Source organism: Electrona antarctica (assembly GCF_951216825.1).
Source record: "Electrona antarctica genome assembly, chromosome: 21".
Classification (NCBI taxonomy): Eukaryota; Metazoa; Chordata; class Actinopteri; order Myctophiformes; family Myctophidae; genus Electrona; species Electrona antarctica.
The window spans coordinates 3747925-3772889 of record NC_136802.1 but is presented as its reverse complement, the minus strand read 5'-3'; the positions used below and the strand labels follow the sequence as shown (position 1 = coordinate 3772889).

At 42.4% G+C, this 24965-nt stretch overlaps 1 protein-coding gene across 5 annotated transcripts in view; it reads right to left on the bottom strand.

Moving 5' to 3' along the window:
* The window catches only part of LOC306914513 (GTPase IMAP family member 8-like), a 138664-nt gene extending 131056 nt beyond the window's left edge, over window positions 1-7608 (bottom strand). Inside the window, exons 1-8 of one of the 5 annotated variants that reach the window (XM_079491577.1) lie at window positions 7083-7608; window positions 6525-6643; window positions 4860-5526; window positions 4089-4156; window positions 3904-3982; window positions 2066-2139; window positions 1694-1826; window positions 74-622 (exon numbers count right to left, since the gene is read on the bottom strand). In XM_079491577.1, coding sequence (XP_079347703.1) covers window positions 465-622; window positions 1694-1826; window positions 2066-2139; window positions 3904-3982; window positions 4089-4156; window positions 4860-5526; window positions 6525-6643; window positions 7083-7569 — 1785 coding nt within the window. In that variant the 5' untranslated portion in view covers window positions 7570-7608 and the 3' untranslated portion in view covers window positions 74-464. Of the gene's footprint in view, window positions 1-73; window positions 623-1693; window positions 1830-2065; window positions 2140-2837; window positions 2917-3021; window positions 3090-3903; window positions 3983-4088; window positions 4157-4859; window positions 5527-6524; window positions 6644-7082 lie in introns of those variants that run through there. The other 4 variants (XM_079491578.1, XM_079491579.1, XM_079491580.1 and 1 more) reach the window with 4 other exon arrangements.
* Window positions 7609-24965: the final 17357 nt, after the last annotated feature.

Here is a 24965-nt window from a genome sequence, read left to right as displayed (position 1 = left end):
CATCGTTCTCCAACGTAACTGCCACGCCTTCTCTATGAATTTTCCTAAAACAAAAACGTCATTACTGAACAACCAATTTAACATAAAACACTCAGACATCCAAAACAGATCTGGGTTCTTATCCTGAATTCTTTCAAATAAAGAGTTTCTTAAATCATGGTATAGTGGACAATAGAAAACAAAATGAAACTCATCCTCTACAACTCCCAGGTCACAACGAACACACAGTCGCTGCTCCTCAGGAATGCCAGAAATATGTAGAAATATGTTCATATTAATACAATAATACAAATCTTAGATCTGTACAACTCAAAGTAAAGTTTTAGTGATCTGATCTGAATGATTCACTGAAAAGAACAACAATGCTCATCACTACTAGTTGTGTGAGCTTGTAGATCTGCTATTCATCCGCGTGACACCAGTGTGTGCAACAAAGTATAACTCAAGCCTAATAAAGTTTTCATCTATGAAACATCTTCATCTCTCGCACTCGTCACATCACCAGTGTCTGCCTGGCTGGGAGCAGCTATGCTCATGGTGTCATGTCCTGAAGAGGGCGCTATTGGTCCAGGATATCTGTTCAGCCAATCTGAGACCTTGGCAGAAGCTGTGTCACCACTCACTGCAACACAAGACAACAAACACACACATTTACAATTAGAATAAAAACACAAACCCTCACATTTTGTTCTAAAAGGTGGTATGGCCGACTTACTGGTAGGCCTACTGTAGCCTAGGGGATATTTCTCATGTTAGCCTATTATTATAACAGGCTTAAAGAGACAACGAGAGAGCTTTACAACAGAAAGCCAACTATTAGAGGACTGACTATTAATTAGGGCATTTGAACACTGATGCCTGTCAGTCACAATGTGGGACAGGGTCTCAGTTTGAACACTGATGCCTGTCAGTCACAATGTGGGACAGGGTCTCAGTTTGAACACTGATGCCTGTCAGTCACAATGTGGGACAGGGTCTCAGTTTGAACACTGATGCCTGCCAGTCACAATGTGGGACAGGGTCTCAGTTTGAACACTGATACCTGCCAGTCTCACTGTGGGACAGGGTCTCAGTTTGAACACTGATGCCTGTCAGTCACACTGTGGGACAGGGTCTCAGTTTGAACACTGATGCCTGCCAGTCACAATGTGGGACAGGGTCTCAGTTTGAACACTGATACCTGCCAGTCACACTGTGGGACAGGGTCTCAGTTTGAACACTGATGCCTGTCAGTCACAATGTGGGACAGGGTCTCAATTTGAACACTGATGCCTGCTAGTCACAATGTGGGACAGGGTCTCAGTTTGAACACTGATGCCTGCTAGTCACAATGTGGGACAGGGTCTCAGTTTGAACACTGATGTCTGTCAGTCACAATGTGGGACAGGGTCTCAATTTGAACCCTGATGCCTGTCAGTCACAATGTGGGACAGGGTCTCAATTTGAACCCTGATGCCTGTCAGTGACAATGTGGGACAGGGTCTCAGTTTGTGGGACGCCTGAAAAGTCTTGGAAATGAGGGACTCCACGCAACGGCCGGGGGACATCTGGTCACCCTAAATGTTCATCTTAGAGCAGCCTACTAATCATTCTTTAATGAAAATGCATCCAATCTTGTTATTTTATTAAATGCACAAACACACATTTTAGTAAGTAATGTGTGTCCACATAAGAGGACAACAGTAAGACTCACTACTTGGTTCTTGTGGCTCCGTCATCACAAACGTCAACATCGTCTCGATCAGCTCCTCCTCTCTCTTCTTCCATTCTTCTGCTGTTAGAGTTTTAACTCCTGTCAGTCTCTCAAACAGAGTCTTCTGTCGTGTCTCCTTGTCACAATATCGACAGGAAAGAGAGGGAACATTGTAATTAGTGAAAAAGCACAAATATCATCCCGATATATCAGATAGCTGGTATATCAATCATCAGTACTTAAATCTTCCTATATAAAGACAACAATGGAAAAATATGATCAATTGCATTTTAATTTGTAACCAAAGCTCTTAGTTATCAACAAAGTGTTATGCTATGTTGATTAATGTAATACATAGACCACAATGGAAACACTTACATCAGTCTCTGCCTGGCTTGAAACGACACTCATGGTGTCAAATCCTGAAGAGCGAGTTCCTCCACTCACTGGAACACAAGACAACAGACAGCAACACATTTACACTGACAATATAAACACACTCACTGGAACACAAGACAACAGACAGCAACACATTTACACTGACAGTATAAACACACTCACTGGAACACAAGACAACAGACAGCAACCCATTTACATTGACAATATAAACACACTCACTGGAACACAAGACAACAGACAGCAACACATTTACACTGACAATATAAACACACTCACTGGAACACAAGACAACAGACAGCAACACATTTACACTGACAATATAAACACACTCACTGGAACACAAGACAACAGACAGCAACACATTTACAATGACAACATGAACCATGATGTAATTTTGACCGTGACCTCAACTTCCACGCAAAAGTTCACTACAAAAATTCAGTAATTTTATACTCATGCACACACACACACACACACACACACACACACACACACACACGCACGCACGCACACACGATTACATAACCAATCACTAAATTAATGCTCTAACTATAGTCTGGCTGTGCATGTGTTTTATAACTATTGAACCAATAAAAAGTATTAACAACAGCTGTGACTAAATAATTACTACCCATTGAAACACAGCCTCTTTTTATTTCCTGAAAAGTAACATTATTGGACATACAGTACAGGTTTCCATCTGACAGTGATGACATCATGATGTAAACAGGATATTGATACTCACTGCTTGGAGGACGCCACTGTATGCTGTTCCTTCTCCTGACAGCTGGCAGGGTTGATTCTTCTAGCCCCGTCACCACAGACTGAAAATACAATGAAACATAAAGTAAAGATAAAGAACTTAAATGTTTGTGATTAAAGTCAGACTAAAGTTTCATCTATGAAACATCTTCCTCTCTCACACTTACATCAGCATCAGTGAGGGTTGGAGCTCCACTGGCGGTGTCATATCCTGAAGAGCGAGTTCCTCCACTCACTGGAACACAAGACAACAGACAGCAACACATTTACACTGACAATATAAACACACTCACTGGAACACAAGACAACAGACAGCAACACATTTACACTGACAATATAAACACACTCACTGGAACACTAGACAACAGACAGCAACACATTTACACTGACAATATAAACACACTCACTGGAACACTAGACAACAGACAGCAACACATTTACACTGACAATATAAACACACTCACTGGAACACAAGACAACAGACAGCAACACATTTACACTGACAATATAAACACACTCACTGGAACACAAGACAACAGACAGCAACACATTTACACTGACAATATAAACACACTCACTGGAACACAAGACAACAGACAGCAACACATTTACACTGACAATATAAACACACTCACTGGAACACAAGACAACAGACAGCAACACATTTACAATGACAACATGAACCATGATGTAATTTTGACCGTGACCTCAACTTCCACGCAAAAGTTCACTACAAAAGTTCAGTAATTTTATACTCATGCACACACACACACACACACACACACACACACACATGCACGCACGCACGCACGCACGCACGATTACATAACCAATCACTAAATTAATGCTCTAACTATAGTCTGGCTGTGCATGTGTTTTATAACTATTGAACCAATACAAAGTATTAACAACAGCTGTGACTAAATAATGACTACCCATTGAAACACAGCCTCTTTTTATTTCCTGAAAAGTAACATTATTGGACATACAGTACAGGTTTCCATCTGACAGTGATGACATCATGATGTAAACAGGATATTGATACTCACTGCTTGGAGGATCCCAAATCATGCTTCTCCTTCTCCTGACAGCTGGCAGGGTTGATTCTTCTAGCCCCGTCACCACAGACTGAAAATACAATGAAACATAAAGTAACGAAATGAGAACTTAAATGTTTGTGAATAATGTCAGACTAAAGTTTCATCTATGAAACATCTTCCTCTCTCACACTTACATCAGCATCAGTGAAGGTTGGAGCTCCACTGGCGGTGTCATATCCTGAAGAGCGAGTTCCTCCACTCACTGGAACACAAGACAACAGACAGCAACACATTTACACTGACAATATAAACACACTCACTGGAACACAAGACAACAGACAGCAACACATTTACACTGACAATATAAACACACTCACTGGAACACAAGACAACAGACAGAAACACATTTACACTGACAATATAAACACACTCACTGGAACACAAGACAACAGACAGCAACACATTTACACTGACAATATAAACACACTCACTGGAACACAAGACAACAGACAGCAACACATTTACACTGACAATATAAACACACTCACTGGAACACAAGACAACAGACAGCAACACATTTACACTGACAATATAAACACACTCACTGGAACACAAGACAACAGACAGCAACACATTTACACTGACAATATAAACACACTCACTGGAACACAAGACAACAGACAGCAACACATTTACACTGACAATATAAACACACTCACTGGAACACAAGACAACAGACAGCAACACATTTACACTGACAATATAAACATGCCTGCATGTGAAAACCCTGCAGCCCCCCCCCCCCCCCCCCCCCCATCTCTGCAGACTCTGTTCCTCTTGACCTCTTACACCAAAAAGGTCATCAGAGCATTTGTGCACACACACACACACACACACACACACACACACACACACACACACACACACACACACACACACACACACACACACACACACACACTCACTATCTGGAGGAAAGTCCATGCTTTGTGCATCCTCTTGGTCCATGCTGTTCCTTCTCCTGACAGCTGGCAGGGTTGGTTCTTCTGGCTCCGTCGTCACAGACCTCCTCATCCTCTCTATCATCTCCTGCTCTCTCTTCTTCCATTGTTCTTCTGTTCTTCCTCTCAGTCTTTTAATGAGTGTCATCTGTCCAAAGTGTCCTCTGTCCCTCATCACCATGTCTTCTATTTTCTCCATCAGCTCTGTGACTTCTGAAATGTCCCAGTTCCCACCATGCTGAACATGATACCTGTAGCCACATTTCTCCAGGATCCTCCTCAGAGGTTCTCCTTCAGCCTCGATGTACTCCTCAACACGTCTCCCTCCCAGCCAGTATCCCCACGTGAACAGAACCAGAGCGCGTCTCCAGACTCTGTCCCCCAACAGCTCCATGTGTTCCTCCACTGATCTCCTGTCAGCTTCACAGAAACTGGACCTGACAGGAACAGTCACCAGGACAGCGTGGGGTCCAGGAGAACACAGAGTCGCACCGTGTAGAAGGACGTCTTTGGTCTTCTGTGATGGAGGTGTAGTCGACCAGTCTGGACAGTTCACCACACTCACTTTTCTTCCAGCAACTCGTCTCTGTTGTCTGACACATTCTGTCAGTTTAGTCTGGGTTTTAAACTCCTGGAATATGAAGTTTACTGTATGTTAGTCATAATAATAATCAAAACATTCACTCTATTCTGTCCTCACTGGAGTTGCTCTTAAATCTTACCAGATATTAACTCACTGAATGTATATATTCTCATTTACTTTGTCTAAAGCCCAACACACACCGTCTGTGATGCGGGTGCGCAGCGACGCGGCACAGTATTGCCGCGCGTCACAGCAACACCCACAGGACGTGGCGCGCTACCGCGCGGCTGGCCAGCCACGCCCACGGATTCCCGGATGGAGGCCGCGCGGCAACGCCTGGGAAATAGAACAGCGGCGTATCGGAGCGTCAGGCGAGGCGAGGCGTGAACGTGCGCCAGCGCGCGTCTGACGCCGCCGGTGTGGGATAGGTTCAATGAAAATAACGGAGGCGCCCCCCCCCCCGAAGCAAAGATATGAGTTGAAAACGTTCGCTCTGAAAGAATATATATTCAAAGATTTGCGCCGCATTTGTGCAATTAAAAAAAGAAATAGCAGATCTACAAGCTCATAGCGCGGCACTCAGTGCCGCGCTATGAGCTTGTAGATCTGCTATTTTTCAACAGCTAAAGCATAACATAATGCTTGAAACACCAAAAGGGGTTCCCGCCCACAATGGGTTAAGATGCTGATTCTACAAATGCCTTCTAAATTAGTAGTTGTTACATTTTCAAGATAAATAAAAACTATAAATAGCAGAAGTGACGTAGGATGAGCTGTACATCTGCTATTTATGAATAGCCGCACAAATCTAAAATGACACATTACTGTGTATATTGATCAGTGACACTTCACTGATCACATGATCAATAGACATTCATGACAGCAGATATACAGTATATATATATATATATATATATATATATATATAGTATAATATTATATTATATACTGTTACATTATCTTCAGAAAACATATTTGATCTCTTTACTGTTTATTAACTTAGAGTGAAGTCATTCATTATAATTATAACATCACATGTTACTCACCTTGAATGGAGTTGGTTTAAACACATTATCCTGCAGTATGAGATCTCCAGCTCTGCTTCTCTGATCCTGTTCTCCACCAACCAGCATCACCTTCACCTCTGGTAGACTCTGATGTTCTCCTGACACACGCACACGCACACACACGCACACGCACACACACACACACACACACACACACACACACACACACACACACACACACACACACACACACACATTAGTGAGATTAAACTGCAAAAATGATTGCACTAAACTGACCACAGAACAATACATAATGTATCATTTGAAGTTATACTGACTAGTATCATGTGATCAATTATGTAAATGAGTTGAAATGCATTAATTAAAGCACCAATATAATAATATAATGTTCATTAGATCAGTTCAATGGAGGAACAAGTACTGTTATTTAACCCATTAAAACCAGGAAAGGATCCATCCATGCACACACACACACACACACACACACACACACACACACACACACACACACACACACACACACACACACACACACACACACACACACACACACACACACACACAGATGAACATCACCTTCAAACAGAGCTTTCAGAGCAGTTCTTTGTCTCTGTATCTTGGTCATCAATGTGTGGACATGTTCCTCTCTGATCTTCTTCCTCTCTGACGTCGTCTCTGAAACATCTCCACCATCTTCATAGTGTCCACCTCTGTTTCCTGCCACCATCTCCTCCATCTTCTGCAGCAGCTCTGTGACCTGAGTGTCATCTGTCTTCTGGTTGTTGAAGACATGGTACCTGTTCCCACATGTGTCAAGAAGCCAGCGGAGGTCTTCTCCTTCAGCCTCGATGTGCTGCTCGATGCTTCTGTCTCCCAGACAGTCTCCATTGGTGAACAGGACTATAGCATGACTCCACGCGCTCTGTGACAGAAGGGTCATGTGTTCCTCTACTGCTACTCTGTGTGCTTTGGTGAATGCATAATGAAGAGGAACGGCCAGAAGGACAGCATGTGGTCCAGGAGGACAGAGAGACACACTGTCCTGGATCTCCAGTTTGTCCATCTCTGAGGTGTCCTGTAGTGGACGGTTGTAGTACCAGCCTGGTGACTTCACCACTGTCACATGTCTCCCTGCTACGCTACCCTGTCTCACCTCACACTGTGCTGACCTTTGACCTGCCTGACTAACTTTGAAACCCCTTCCTCCCAGAATGGTGTTTCCTGCTGAACTCTTCCCTGATTTCCCGCTTCCCAGCAGCAGAATCCTGAGGTCCGTCAGTCCTGTCAGAGAAAACATTGTTTACTTTCACTTTGACAGCTTCTTATTTAAAAACTGGAGACATATAATTATTTCATCATTCATCGCAGTACAAATGGCAAACAATAGCAGATCTACAAGCTCACAATTAACACAATATGTTTTGAGCTTGTAGATCTGCTTGGAAATGTTCGCCTACAGTGTAATGACATGCCCATATTAGGAATGATGATTGATTAAGAACCAGGATACAATGTCCAGGAAATTATATGTTGTTACTAATATGATAATATCTAATTCATAATATCTAATTAGGTTTGTTCAGTGTACAGTTCAGAATGTCCACCAGGAGACATCATAGAATAATACTAATGTACGTACATTACTACTTAGACTACTGTGTGTGTGTGTGTGTGTGTGTGTGTGTGTGTGTGTGTGTGTGTGTGTGTGTGTGTGTGTGTGTGTGTGTGTGTGTGTGTGTACCAGTATCTTTTGGAAGTCCAGTGGTTCGTTTCAGAGAGTCTGTCCTCCTTTGTTCTGCTCTTCTGCTGATAGTTCTCTCCTTCTCCTTCAGTTCCTCTGAGACGTGTTCTTCTGTCTCATAGTGACCACCACTACTCTTCACCATCTGATCTATCTTCTCCATCAGCTGTGTGACCTGACTACCATCTCCTCTGTCACTGATGTTAAGAACATGGAAGCGACCTTCACATTTCTCAGTGAGATATCTTAATTGACGATTAGATCTAATGAGACCAGGTCTCATGTTGGTTTTATCAGCTACAGTGAACACCATAATAGCGCGTTTCCACACTCGGTCACTGAGGAGAAGACTCACATGCTCCTCTGCTGACAGATCTGTTCCTACATATGGGACGTCCAATGGCATCACTAGGACGAAGGCATGTGGTCCTGGAGGACACAGACTCACACTATGTTGGATTTCTAACTGGGTCAGTTTTGGGGTCAGATCTAGGGGTACATGAGACACCCATCCTGGAGTGTCGACCACACTGACCTGTCTCCCTGACACTAACTCTTGTCTCATGACACTCTTAGTTGTGTTTGTTTTAAAACCATCTCTGCCCAGGATGAGGTTTCCTACTGAACTCTTTGCACTGGGTCTTCCCCCGATCAGAACAATGCTCAGTTCTGACGGCTCGCTGTTCTTCCCTGGTTGGAGAAATAAACATAATATTGATAAAAATCACAGATGTGACTAAACCAGTATCAGTTTGTTGGTTTCATCTGATTTAGACCTGAGGCCGATTCTACAAATGCCTTCTAAATCAGTAGTTCTCAAACGTTTTCAAGTCAAGGACACCCAGAATGATGTGTATTTGCTGCAGATCCCCCCCCCCTGCTCCATCGGAAAATATCTTTCCAGGGACCCCCAGAAGAGAGGATTTGTGTTAAAATATTCCACATTTTTATTATTCCACATTTTTCAAACACTCAACACTGAGGCGTGGCACAAAGTGTCGTGCTGTGAGCTTGTAGATCTGCTATGCTATAGATCTGCTATGCTATAGATCTGCTATGCTATAGATCTGCTATGCTATAGATCTGCTATCCTATAGATCTGCTATGCTATACTATAGATCTGCTATCCTATAGATCTGCTATGCTATACTATAGATCTGCTATACTATAGATCTGCTATGCTATAGATCTGCTATGCTATACTATAGATCTGCTATGCTATAGATCTGCTATGCTGTAGATATGCTATCCTATAGATCTGCTATGCTATAGATCTGCTATGCTATAGATCTGCTATGCTATAGATCTGCTATACTAGAACCTCTGTTCTAAATCCTAAGAGTTTTCTGATAAAACTACATTGCTATCCAGTATATAGGCCTATATATACGTTTAGCTGAACTGTAAAACCACACAGATCCTTTCCCAGTTCTAAAGGGTTGATAGAACTCACCAGTGATGGAAGCTGAGGTTCCACTGGCCATCCTGTCTACAGCTGTTGGTTGAACTGTAAAACATTAACATACAGTAAGTTACAATAATCTGCTGTTATTATAGGTTTGTTGTCATTACTGTTATATTGTTATATCACACATTGGACAATATAATGAATATAATATATTTAGACCAGCGGTTTTCAAAGAGGGACCTGCACCAAATGGACCCTCAGGTCCATTTGGTTCCAGTTCATGGTAGATTTCAGAACCACTGCTAGAGATGAACAGACTCTAAATGTGTCTCCATCACAACATCTCTCTCACATGTAATAGTTCTCTGACCGACACCATGTCAACATTAGTGTGTCCACACTAGACCTACTGATTCATTATTTAGAGCCTGGATTCACACATTAATTTTGACTGAACTAACCACAGAGCTCTGTGTGCGTGCGTGCGTGCGTGTGCATGTGTGCGTGCGTGTGTGTGCTTGGCTGCGTGCACATAAACATTACTAATAATATAACTGTTACAGTGATAATCACATTCCTCACTGTCTGTCATTTACCACACACACACACACACACACACACACACACACACACCAGCAGGTGAAAGCAGATGTTAACAAGCCTTTCTTGTTGTTCTAACCTCGTATCCACATTCATTACAAAAAAAAGTGGTGAAAATAGCAGATCCACAAGCTCAATACACGTAGTATCGCAATGCATTGTGAGCTTGTAGATCTGCTATTTTCCGCTATTTTCCAGGGACACATGGCGGCCCAGTGATGATACTACGATGTGATTGGACACTAGACTGGCCCAGTGATGTTACTACGACCTGATTGGACACATGACGGCCCAGTGATGTTACTATGATGTGATTGGACACTAGACTGGCCCAGTGATGTTACTATGATGTGATTGGACACTAGACTGGCCCAGTGATGTTACTACGACCTGATTGGACACTAGACTGGCCCAGTGATGATACTACGATGTGATTGGACACTAGACTGGCCCAGTGATGTTACTACGATGTGATTGGACACTAAACTGGCCAAGTGATGATACTACGATGTGATTCGACACTAGACTGGCCTAGTGATGTTACTACGATGTGATTGGACACTAGACTGGCCCAGTGATGTTACTATGATGTGATTGGACACTAGACTGGCCCAGTGATGTTACTACGACCTGATTGGACACGAGACTGGCCCAGTGATGATACTACGATGTGATTGGACACTAGACTGGCCCAGTGATGTTACTACGATGTGATTGGACACTAAACTGGCCCAGTGATGTTACTACGATGTGATTCAACACTAGACTGGCCCAGTGATGATACTACGATGTGATTGGACACTAGACTGGCCTAGTGATGTTACTACGATGTGATTGGACACTAAACTGGCCCAGTGATGTTACTACGATGTGATTGGACACTAGACTGGCCCAGTGATGTTACTACGATGTGATTGGACACTAAACTGGCCCAGTGATGGTTACTACGATGTGATTGGACACTAGACTGGCCCAGTGATGTTACTACGATGTGATTGGACACTAGACTGGCCCAGTGATGGTTACTACGATGTGATTGGACACTAGACTGGCCCAGTGATGTTACTACGATGTGATTGGACACTAGACTGGCCCAGTGATGTTACTATGATGTGACACTAGACTGGCCCAGTGATGTTACTACGATGTGATTGGACACTAGACTGGCCCAGTGATGTTACTACGATGTGATTGGACACTAGACTGGCCCAGTGATGGTTACTACGATGTGATTGGACACTAGACTGGCCCAGTGATGTTACTACGATGTGATTGGACACTAGACTGGCCCAGTGATGTTACTACGATGTGATTGGACACTAGACTGGCCCAGTGATGGTTACTACGATGTGATTGGACACTAGACTGGCCCAGTGATGGTTACTACGATGTGATTGGACACTAGACTGGCCCAGTGATGTTACTACGATGTGATTGGACACTAGACTGGCCCAGTGATGTTACTACGATGTGATTGGACACTAGACTGGCCCAGTGATGTTACTATGATGTGATTGGACACTAAACTGGCCCAGTGATGGTTACTACGATGTGACACTAGACTGGCCCAGTGATGTTACTACGATGTGATTGGACACTAGACTGGCCCAGTGATGTTACTACGATGTGATTGGACACTAGACTGGCCCAGTGATGGTTACTACGATGTGATTGGACACTAGACTGGCCCAGTGATGGTTACTACGATGTGATTGGACACTAGACTGGCCCAGTGATGTTACTACGATGTGATTGGACACTAGACTGGCCCAGTGATGTTACTACGATGTGATTGGACACTAGACTGGCCCAGTGATGTTACTATGATGTGATTGGACACTAAACTGGCCCAGTGATGGTTACTACGATGTGATTGGACACTAGACTGGCCCAGTGATGGTTACTACGATGTGATTGGACACTAGACTGCAGGTCAAAACGTCAACAGCAACTTCTACTTCGTTAAAGGGCCACTTCACCTCTTTTGCAACCAGAACTTATTTTAATGATGTTTAGGACACAATAAACACTGTCCTGGGTGGAAAATGCAGTCTCACTTCCTTCCTGGACTCAAATTGTGCTGCTGTTATCTACTACAAATACTATTATTATTGACTGATTGCAGTTTCTTTCAGCGGTGGAATGGCCCTATAGGCCTGACGTCGGAATAAAAAAAAAGTCTTCTGAAAGAATATATATATATTCAAAGATTTGTGCCGGATTTTCACGATTTTTCTAAAATAGCAGACCTACAAGCTCGTAGCGCGCCACTCGGTGGCGCGCTACGAGCTTGTAGATCTGCTATTTTTAAATAGCTAAAGTATAACATAATGCTTAGTAAAAACACCAAAAGGGGTTCCCGTCCAGAATGGGTTAAGGATTACATTATAAAAAGCATGCAGCCAGAAGACAGAGTCCAGTAAATAAAATAATAAACATGTCAAACCAAGTCAGATCAGGATAAAGTCCAACAGGTATAAAGTGACAGGTGAATAAAAGCAGATTAAACATCAACAGAACCTCTCTGGACTGAAGGGAGTTCTACTCAATAAAGTCCATCTGGGACTCTGACAGGATTCTGAATCCACTACAAGCATTAGTTTAGATCTGGGACTCTGACAGGATTCTGAATCCACTACAAGCATTAGTTTAGATCTGGGACTCTGACAGGATTCTGAATCCACTACAAGCATTAGTTTAGATCTGGGACTCTGACGGGATTCTGAATCCACTACAAGCATTAGTTTAGATCTGGGACTCTGACAGGATTCTGAATCCACTACAAGCATTAGTTTAGATCTGGGACTCTGACAGGATTCTGAATCCACTACAAGCATTAGTTTAGATCTGGGACTCTGACAGGATTCTGAATCCACTACAAGCATTAGTTTAGATCTGGGACTCTGACGGGATTCTGAATCCACTACAAGCATTAGTTTAGATCTGGGACTCTGACAGCCAGGATTCTGAATCCACTACAAGCATTAGTTTAGATCTGGGACTCTGACAGGATTCTGAATCCACTACAAGCATTAGTTTAGATCTGGGACTCTGACAGGATTCTGAATCCACTACAAGCATTAGTTTAGATCTGGGACTCTGACAGGATTCTGAATCCACTACAAGCATTAGTTTAGATCTGGGACTCTGACAGGATTCTGAATCCACTACAAGCATTAGTTAAACACTCCTAAAACAGCCATATTAGCTGTCATCACAAATGTGATGAGGACATCACATTTGGGCAAGTGGCTGAATTCAGCCCAAGGAGTGTTTTTCGTGCAAAACTAATGGTTGGAATGCATTCAGAATCATGAACCCCCCCTAGTTTGACACGTCACATGCTACTGAAAGCAGAATGACATTTAGAAATGTTTTTGTTATAGGTTTTTAATGATACTCCAGCTTTCAGCCACTGTTTTTGATTGATATAATATTTATTAACAGTTTGCAGAATTACAGTACATTTCAAGCACAACTCAATACAAAGACTGTTAACTGTGAGTGGACGACCCAATAAAGCATTACACTTGTTTACAAGAGGGTCCACCTTGTTCAATTCATCAAAACATTTAGAGACGTACAAATAGACACTTCTATATAGCCAAGCAAAGTTTCCCAAGGTCGCCGGCCTCGGGCGCCCTAGCTAAATCATTAGAGCAGCCCTTGGGCGACAAAATGTGGAGCTTTTAGACAAATTAGTGCAAAATCACCCTTTTCTCTATAAGCTCCTCCACTATGAGGACATTCAGAGCAACATTGATTGAGATACAGGTTTAAATCACCAAGCAACACTCTCTCAATGATGACAGAGGTTAAACTTAAAAGGTCACTAGAATCAGACAAATAGGAGCTGCTAAAACCATGAGGATACAATAAAACTAGAAAAAGTGCCCTTCTGGGCACAGGTCTCCACCAGGAGGATAGGAGTGTGTGTGTGATGTTTGGCAAAATGTTTAGGAGCAATATAAATGTGTGTGTGTGTGACGTGGCTTGGCCTGTTGTAGCGCCACCATGAGGCTGATTTGAAAACTGTCAAGTGACAGCCCATACATCCAAACAGAAAAGTCCTATCTGATTGACAACCCATACATCACAACAGAAAAGTCCTATCTGATTGACAGCCCATACATCACAACAGAAAAGTCCTATCTGATTGACAGCCCATACATCACAACAGAAAAGTCCTATCTGATTGACAGCCCATACATCCAAAGTTCCAAACAGAAAAGTCCTATCTGATTGACAGCCCATACATCCAAACAGAAAAGGCCTATCTGATTGACAGCCCATACATCCAAACAGAAAAGTCCTATCTGATTGACAGCCCATACATCACAACAGAAAAGTCCTATCTGATTGACAGCCCATACATCCAAACAGAAAAGTCCTATCTGATTGACAGCCCATACATCACAACAGAAAAGTCCTATCTGATTGACAGCCCATACATCCAAACAGAAAAGTCCTATCTGATTGACAGCCCATACATCACAACAGAAAAGTCCTATCTGATTGACAGCCCATACATCCAAAATGAAAAGTCCTATCTGATTGACAGCCCATACATCACAACAGAAAAGTCCTATCTGATTGACAGCCCATACATCCAAACAGAAAAGTCCTATCTGATTGACAGCCCATACATCCAAACAGAAAAGTCCTATCTGATTGACAGCCCATACATCCAAACAGAAAAGTCCTATCTGATTGACAGCCCATACATCCAAACAGAAAAGTCCTATCTGATTGACAGCCCATACATCCGCACAGAAAAGTCCTATCTGATTGACAGCCCATACATCCACACAGAAAAGTCCTATCTGATTGACAGCCCATACATCCAAACAGAAAAGTCCTATCTGATTGACAGCCCATACATCCACACAGAAAAGTCCTATCTGATTGACAGCCCATACATCCAAACAGAAAAGTCCTATCTGATTGACAGCCCATACATCCACACAGAAAAGTCCTATCTGATTGACAGCCCATACATCCACACAGAAAAGTCCTATCTGATTGACAGCCCATACATCCACACAGAAAAGTCCTATCTGATTGACAGCCCATACATCCACACAGAAAAGTCCTATCTGATTGACAGCCCATACATCCAAACAGAAAAGTCCTATCTGATTGACAGCCCATACATCCAAACAGAAAAGTCCTATCTGATTGACAGCCCATACATCCAAACAGAAAAGTCCTATCTGATTGACAGCCCATACATCCAAACAGAAAAGTCCTATCTGATTGACAGCCCATACATCACAACAGAAAAGTCCTATCTGATTGACAGCCCATACATCACAACAGAAAAGTCCTATCTGATTGACAGCCCATACATCCAAACAGAAAAGTCCTATCTGATTGACAGCCCATACATCCAAACAGAAAAGGCCTATCTGATTGACAGCCCATACATCACAACAGAAAAGTCCTATCTGATTGACAGCCCATACATCCAAACAGAAAAGGCCTATCTGATTGACAGCCCATACATCCAAACAGAAAAGGCCTATCTGATTGACAGCCCATACATCCAAACAGAAAAGTCCTATCTGATTGACAGCCCATACATCCAAACAGAAAAGTCCTATCTGATTGACAGCCCATACATCCAAACAGAAAAGTCCTATCTGATTGACAGCCCATACATCCAAACAGAAAAGTCCTATCTGATTGACAGCCCATACATCCAAACAGAAAAGGCCTATCTGATTGACAGCCCATACATCCAAACAGAAAACTCCTATCTGATTGACAGCCCATACATCACAACAGAAAAGTCCTATCTGATTGACAGCCCATACATCCAAACAGAAAAGTCCTATCTGATTGACAGCCCATACATCCACACAGAAAAGTCCTATCTGATTGACAGCCCATACATCCAAACAGAAAACTCCTATCTGATTGACAGCCCATACATCCAAACAGAAAAGTCCTATCTGATTGACAGCCCATACATCCAAACAGAAAAGTCCTATCTGATTGACAGCCCATACATCCAAACAGAAAAGGCCTATCTGATTGACAGCCCATACATCCAAACAGAAAAGTCCTATCTGATTGACAGCCCATACATCCAAACAGAAAAGTCCTATCTGATTGACAGCCCATACATCCAAACAGAAAAGTCCTATCTGATTGACAGCCCATACATCCAAACAGAAAAGTCCTATCTGATTGACAGCCCATACATCCAAACAGAAAAGTCCTATCTGATTGACAGCCCATACATCCAAACAGAAAAGGCCTATCTGATTGACAGCCCATACATCCAAACAGAAAACTCCTATCTGATTGACAGCCCATACATCACAACAGAAAAGTCCTATCTGATTGACAGCCCATACATCCAAACAGAAAAGTCCTATCTGATTGACAGCCCATACATCACAACAGAAAAGTCTGATTGCATTAAAGGACGTTAACCTCACGTCGCCACTCCCTTTATGCATGTTCACCCTGATATTAATTTAAATACCCTGATATTAATTTAAAACAGCTACACTGATATTAATTTAAAACAGCTACACTGATATTAATTTAAAACAGCTACACTGATATTAATTTAAAACAGCTACACTGATATTAATTTAAAACAGCTACACTGATATTAATTTAAAACAGCTACACTGATATTAATTTAAAACAGCTACACTGATATTAATTTAAAACAGCTACACTGATATTAATTTAAAACAGCTACACTGATATTAATTTAAAACAGCTACACTGATATTAATTTAAAACAGCTACACTGATATTAATTTAAAACAGCTACACTGATATTAATTTAAAACAGCTACACTGATATTAATTTAAAACAGCTACACTGATATTAATTTAAAACAGCTACACTGATATTAATTTAAAACAGCTACACTGATATTAATTTAAAACAGCTACACTGAGCTACATCACTGGCTTCAGGCCTGAAAAAGCATCTGTCAGAAAACGACTAACTACTAAATGGAGATATAATTATAATTAAGGTATTAAATCCCAAACCATTTTAACACATGTCTCTTGGCCTGCTGTCTAACATACAGTCCTCTGATCAGATACTGTACACTGTATAATGCTTCCTAATCCACCACAGAGCGACGGCCGCCTGACTGACTCACTGGCAGTTTTTTGATTGTAATATGTATTAACAGTTTACAGAATTACAGTACATTTCAAGCACAACTCAATACAAAGACTGTTAACTGTGAGGGGACGACCCAATAAAGCATTACACTTGTTTACAAGAGGGTTCACCTTGTTCAATTCATCATAACATTTAGAGACGTATATACACTTCTATAGCCAAAGAACAGAACAGGAATTCATCATAAAGATTTTACGGGGGCCAGTTTAGAATTGCAGCCGTCCGTAGGTGCCCTTTGAGAGCGGTTTTGAAGGAGTCAAGGGATTTGCATGTCTTAATGACTGTTGGTAGGGCGTTCCACATTTTGGTGGCATAGGAGCTAAATTAATGTATTCCCTTGTTTGTGCCGAAGTGGAGCTGCTTCAGCCGCTGTCACTCATAATGCTTACAAAACAACCTCAGAAATAATACAGGAATATGAATGCATGCTTTCTTAACGACCTCAGACAATAAGAATTTAATTTAATAATTTAATAATATTGCTAGTCATAACTTTCCCTCCTCCCCCCACGGCTGCCGTGGCCGCTGCTGGAAAATGCACTCGCTCTCCCTCAAAAACATAAAATAAAAATAAAATAATCCTAGCTGTCGTTTGCTACAGTATTGAAAACAAACAGTATTGTAAATTAAAAAGAAGACAATACTGCATTTGTGTAAGAGAAATAATAATACAAACGTTTTTTCGGTCATTTGTCTAGAAAATGATTTTAGTGAAAAATCGTTTGGTGAAGCTAATATCGTTCACTGTAGGCCAGTGGTTCCCAAAGTGGGGTCCGGGGACTCCCAGGGGTCCTTGAGGGAGTTCCAGGGGGTCCCCAGCTAAATGATAGTTTGGAACCAAATGGACCCTCGAGGGTCTGTATTCTCTGTAACTCTGAGAGTGTACAAATGGAACCAAATGGACCCGTTAGGGTCCATTTGGTCCATTAGTCCATTAGTCCATTAGTTCCATTTGTACTCTCAGAGTTAAATAAACATTGATTTTACAATATAAATTGGGGGTCCCAGAGATGCCATTAAATGAGCATTTAATGGCATAAAACGTATTCATGTCAAACGGGGGTCCTTGAAATTAAACGGGTTGAGAATCACTGGCTTGAGCCGTAGAAATGTTCCTCGTATGCATGGGGGTCCCTATAGCTGCTGTATGGTTTCAAACGGGGGTCCGCGGGGTAATACATGTCAATGTGGGGGTCCTTGATATGAAACGGGGGTCCGCGGGGTAATACATGTCAATGTGGGGGTCCTTGATATGAAACGGGGGTCCGCGGGGTAATACATGTCAATGTGGGGGTCCTTGATATGAAACGGGGGTCCGCGGGGTAATACATGTCAATGTGGGGGTCCTTGATATGAAACGGGGGTCCGCGGGGTAATACATGTCAATGTGGGGGTCCTTGATATGAAACCGTTTGGGAACAGCTGCTGTAGGCTAGCCGCTCTTTTTACAGCGTGGCACACGAGGAGCTTCTGTCCAGAACTCTGTCTGTCTGTCACAATATAGAACCAGAACCAGAACCAGAACTCTGTCTGTCTGTCACAATATAGAACCAGAACCAGAACTCTGTCTGTCCGTCACAATATAGAACCAGAACTCTGTCTGTCTGTCACAATATAGAACCAGAACCAGAACTATGTCTGTCTGTCACAATATAGCAGTGGTTTTCAACCCTTTTCACATCAAGGTCCATTAGTTATTTGGCATTTGAGCCACGGAACCACCGTTTGATGACATTTAGCCTCTCAGACCCATCTGAGCCACGGAACCACCGTTTGATGACATTTAGCCTCTCAGACCCATCTGAGCCACGGAACCACCGTTTGATGACATTTAGCCTCTCAGACCCATCTGAGCCACGGAACCACCATTTGATGACATTTAGCCTCTCAGACCCATCTGAGCCACGGAACCACCGTTTGATGACATTTAGCCTCTCAGACCCATTTGAGCCACGGAACCACCCTTTGATGACATTTAGCCTCTCAGACCCATCTGAGCCACGGAACCACCGTTTGATGACATTTAGCCTCTCAGACCCATTTGAGCCACGGAACCACCGTTTGATGACATTTAGCCTCTCAGACCCATCTGAGCCACGGAACCACCGTTTGATGACATTTAGCCTCTCAGACCCATTTGAGCCACGGAACACCATTTGATGACATTTAGCCTCTCAGACCCATTTGAGCCACGGAACCACCATTTGATGACATTTAGCCTCTCAGACCCATTTGAGCCACGGAACCACCGTTTGATGACATTTAGCCTCTCAGACCCATTTGAGCCACGGAACCACCGTTTGATGACATTTAGCCTCTCAGACCCATCTGAGCCACGGAACCACCATCTGATGACATTTAGCCTCTCAGACCCATCTGAGCCACGGAACCACCATCTGATGACATTTAGCCTCTCAGACCCATTTGAGCCACGGAACCACCGTTTGATGACATTTAGCCTCTCAGACCCATCTGAGCCACGGAACCACCATCTGATGACATTTAGCCTCTCAGACCCATTTGAGCCACGGAACCACCGTTTGATGACATTTAGCCTCTCAGACCCATTTGAGCCACGGACCACCATTTGATGACATTTAGCCTCTCAGACCCAAAACTTAGAAAATGTTGTTTTGTCCACAATTCCATGCTGTATTGATGTTGGTACCATTAGGAGAGATAACAGGCTGTATTGATGTTGGTACCATTAGGAGAGATAACAGGCTGTATTGATGTTGGTACCATTAGGAGAGATAACAGGCTGTATTGATGTTGGTACCATTACCAAAATAACAAAATAACAATTCTTCTACATTATCTAAATGTGACTTCTTGTAAATTAACTAATGCAGATGTTTAACAATGATTTAACTCTTGAGAGTGTACAATGAAACCAAATGGACCACTGGTTGAAAACCACTATAGCATTAGCAGCAGACAGCACAGTGGCCACAACACAATACAGATAGTCCAGGGGCTGAGTCACATGCTGGTACCACCTATGGTGACCGTAACATTTGTGTATTCCTGCATGTCTCTAGTTTATTATTTTGGTATGGTAACTATTCCATTCAGTAGCTTAATGCCAGTTATCACCACTTATATGTGACTATACCATTAACAACCTATAGGCTATAAGGCAACATTGTCCACATTTCATTATGCTCTAAGTAGCATGTGCCATGTCAAACTATGGGGGTTTTCATCATTCTGAATCCATTCCAAGCATTAGTTTTGCACAAAAAACACTCCTTGGCATACATTCGACCATATTAGCCACTTGCCCAAATGTGCCCAAATGCTTCGTTCCGCCTCTCATCAAGCTCAGCCAATCATCGGAAGAAGGCTGTCCACCTGAGCACTATTTAAGAACTGCTATCAGCTGTGTGAGTTGGCAGTGTGTTAGAAAATGTCCATGGAGATGGTGGATGTGTGTGGTAGTTTGCTATCACCATGTTGTTGACCTACACACCCTTCTGGACTTTAATGATCGGTTTTGTTTGGTAAATGTTGAACTTTCTAGAAGGCTGTTAAAGTTTCAGGGCAGCCTATGGTTGGTTGACTGATTGTCTGATTACTGCTAAGCACTTTGACTTGATGTGATTTGTTTGTAGAGCTACTGGCGCCAGCTTTTTGTAACAGTTTATTTTGATATATATATATATATATATATATATATATATAGGTTGTTAGATCACTTGTAGATTTCACTTGTCATTTTTATTTCATGTTAGGTAAGGTGGGGTGTACTTAAAGTTAGGTTAAGAGTGTTGTTTATTGAATTACGCCATGCAGGGCTTATTTTCTGTGTCTGTTTAAGTTTAAAGTCATGTCTTGAAATATATACATTTATAAATACCATATATTGCAGTAAATTATGGTTGTCTAAAGAGTGTTGGCTTTTAAATGTAAATTGCACATGAACTCTTTAAAAATAACCTTATCAAAGGGCAGAAAATAAACAACGGTTCACTTTTCAGTCGCAATCCTTTATTCCCCCGAGACCTACAAGGATTGTAACAAATACACAGAACACAATGTTACCTGTACCCTTGGTATTCCCTAGGATCTAACACAATGTTACCTGTACCCTTGGTATTCCCTAGGATCTAACACAATGTTACCTGTACCCTTGGTATTCCCTCTAGGATCTAACACAATGTTACCTGTACCCTTGGTATTCCCTAGGATCTAACACAATGTTACCTGTACCCTTGGTATTCCCTAGGATCTAACACAATGTTACCTGTACCCTTGGTATTCCCTAGGATCTAACACAATGTTACCTGTACCCTTGGTATTCCCTCTAGGATCTAACACAATGTTACCTGTACCCTTGGTATTCCCTCTAGGATCTAACACAATGTTACCTGTACCCTTGGTATTCCCTAGGATCTAACACAATGTTACCTGTACCCTTGGTATTCCCTAGGATCTAACACAATGTTACCTGTACCCTTGGTATTCCTTCTAGGATCTAACACAATGTTACCTGTACCCTTGGTATTCCTCTAGGATCTAACACAATGTTACCTGTACCCTTGGTATTCCCTCTAGGATCTAACACAATGTTACCTGTACCCTTGGTATTCCCTAGGATCTAACACAATGTTACCTGTACCCTTGGTATTCCCTAGGATCTAACACAATGTTACCTGTACCCTTGGTATTCCCTAGGATCTAACACAATGTTCCCTGTACCCTTGGTATTTCCTTGTACAGGATCTTGTTGCTAAACATGTACTGTACACTGTTGCTGCTTCACACGTTGACATTTAGACTCTTAAGGTTTCAGTTGTTCCACAACCTGTGATCATCTCTCATCCTCCATGTCTGTCTGTCTGTCTGTCTGTCTGTCTGTCTGTCGCTCCACCTCCATCACTGTCTGTCTGTCTGTCTGTCTGCAGCTCCACCTCCACCTCCTCCATCACTGTCTGTCTGTCTGTCTGCAGCTCCACCTCCACCTCCTCCATCACTGTCTGTCTGTCTGTCTGCAGCTCCACCTTCACCTCCTCCTACAAGAACCCCATGGTGAGTCCAGTGTTCTTTTTTAGATATTCTTTTTGGTTTTGGTTTAATAAAGTTTCTAGCATCGTGAGTCGTGACTACGAGCTGTGCGACCTCTGTTCTTAAGTCAAAGATATTTTTTTGGCCTTTATTGATATGGTACACTAGTAATTAGACAGGAAAGGGGGAGACAGATACGATACGATACAACATCATTGTCAGCTTGCACTGACATTTGTTTTGCGTCCATGACGTCACCGTTCAAGATACAGACAAGACAGACACAATACATTACAAAAAGATACATTACAGGACACACATCACAGAAACAGATATAGGAACAAGAACACCTCTGGTTTACCCATTTTGGTTTAAAAGCAGTATACAAAACTACAAAAGAGTTCTTTAGCCTGTTTATCTTATATTTAGGTACTCTAACCCGCCTCATGGAGGGCAACAGTTGATATTCATCATTTAAAACATTTAAGGGCTCAGAGGAGATACTAGACAGGCGTCAAAGGCCGACGGGCTCGGGACTCGAACCCACGACACGCCGTCAGGCTGGGTTACCGTCCGAGGTGCCTGTACCGCTCAGCCGCGGCCCAGGCCGTGAGTCCAGTGTTCTGCTGGACCTTATACTGTATCACTTTATTTAGGGCAGTGCATATTAATGGACACAATAGTGGACCATAGTGGACCAATAGTGGACCATAGTGGACCAATAGTGGACCACAATGGAAACAAGCAAAGGCTTTTTTGTGTCTAAGTCCATTTGGCGTTTTTTAAAATGTCATTTTCTGTCATTTTCTTAAACTGCCAATAAAGTATTCTATCTACATTAATGTTAATTTAATGTGAATATGACGGATTTGGCAAGGAAGCTATAGTTTTCATCTGCAGTCCCACAATACATAAAAACTAAAACAATATAATACATTACATTGGGAAACAAGTATACAGGAACAATGTATGTAGGTGCATACGGTTTAGCAGCGTTTTTATAGGGCAATATATTTGCAAACAAAGTAACTTGCTTTCAAATAAGTCAGGACTGTCAAAGTGCGTGGTGGACCCTCTTGTAAACAAGTGTAATGCTTTATTGGGTCGTCCACTCACAGTTAACAGTCTTTGTATTGAGTTGTGCTTGAAATGTACTGTAATTCTGCAAACTGTTAATACATATTTCAATCAATTAATCAATGGTCAGGTAGGACATCTACTGGACGACAAGAGGTACTGCATAAATCTCAAAGGAAAACTATCATTCCCAGACATGTCCTCTCCATTATAGTTACAGAGTGACCAAACGTGTCCCTTTGCGTGGGACTGACCCTCAGGCATTCCACAAACTGAGACCCTGTCCCACATTGTGACTGACAGGCATCAGTGTTCAAATTGAGACCCTGTCCCACATTGTGACTGACAGGCATCAGTGTTCAAACTGAGACCCTGTCCCACATGGTGACTGACAGGCATCAGTGTTCAAACTGAGACCCACATTGTGACTGGCAGGCATCAGTGTTCAAACTGAGACCCTGTCCCACATTGTGACTGGCAGCCATCAGTGTTCAAACTGAGACCCTGTCCCACATTGTGACTGACAGCCATCAGTGTTCAAACTGAGACCCTGTCCCACATTGTGACTGACAGGCATCAGTGTTCAAACTGAGACCCTGTCCCACATTGTGACTGGCAGCCATCAGTGTTCAAACTGAGACCCTGTCCCACATTGTGACTGACAGGCATCAGTGTTCAAACTGAGACCCTGTCCCACATTGTGACTGACAGGCATCAGTGTTCAAACTGAGACCCTGTCCCACATTGTGACTGACAGGCATCAGTGTTCAAACTGAGACCCTGTCCCACATTGTGACTGACAGGCATCAGTGTTCAAACTGAGACCCTGTCCCACATTGTGACTGACACAATGATTTCATCTGATCTAACGTATTAAGACCTGAGGCTGATTCTACACATGAGTTCTAAATCAGTAGATCTCAAACGTTTTCAAGTCAAGGACACCCAGAATGATGTGTATTTGGCTGCGGCGGACCCCCTACCCCCCCCCCCCCCCTGCTCCATCGGAAAATATGTTTCCAGGGACCCCCAGAAGAGAGGATTTGAGTTAAAATATACAACATTTTAATATTAATGCATTTTTTCAAGACTGAGGATTGTTCTAATAAACCTCGCAGCGTGGCACAATGTGACATGCTGTGAGCATGTAGATCTGCTATGCTATAGATCTGCTATGCTATAGATCTGCTATCCTATAGATCTGCTATGCTATAGATCTGCTATGCTATAGATCTGCTATCCTATAGATCTGCTATGCTATAGATCTGCTATCCTATAGATCTGCTATGCTATAGATCTGCTATGCTAGAACCTCTGTTCTAAATCCTAAGAGTTTTCTGATAAAACTACATTGCTATCCAGTATATATAGGCCTATATATACGTTTAGCTGAACTGTAAAACCACACAGATCCTTTCCCAGTTCTAAAGGGTTGATAGAACTCACCAGTGATGGAAGCTGAGG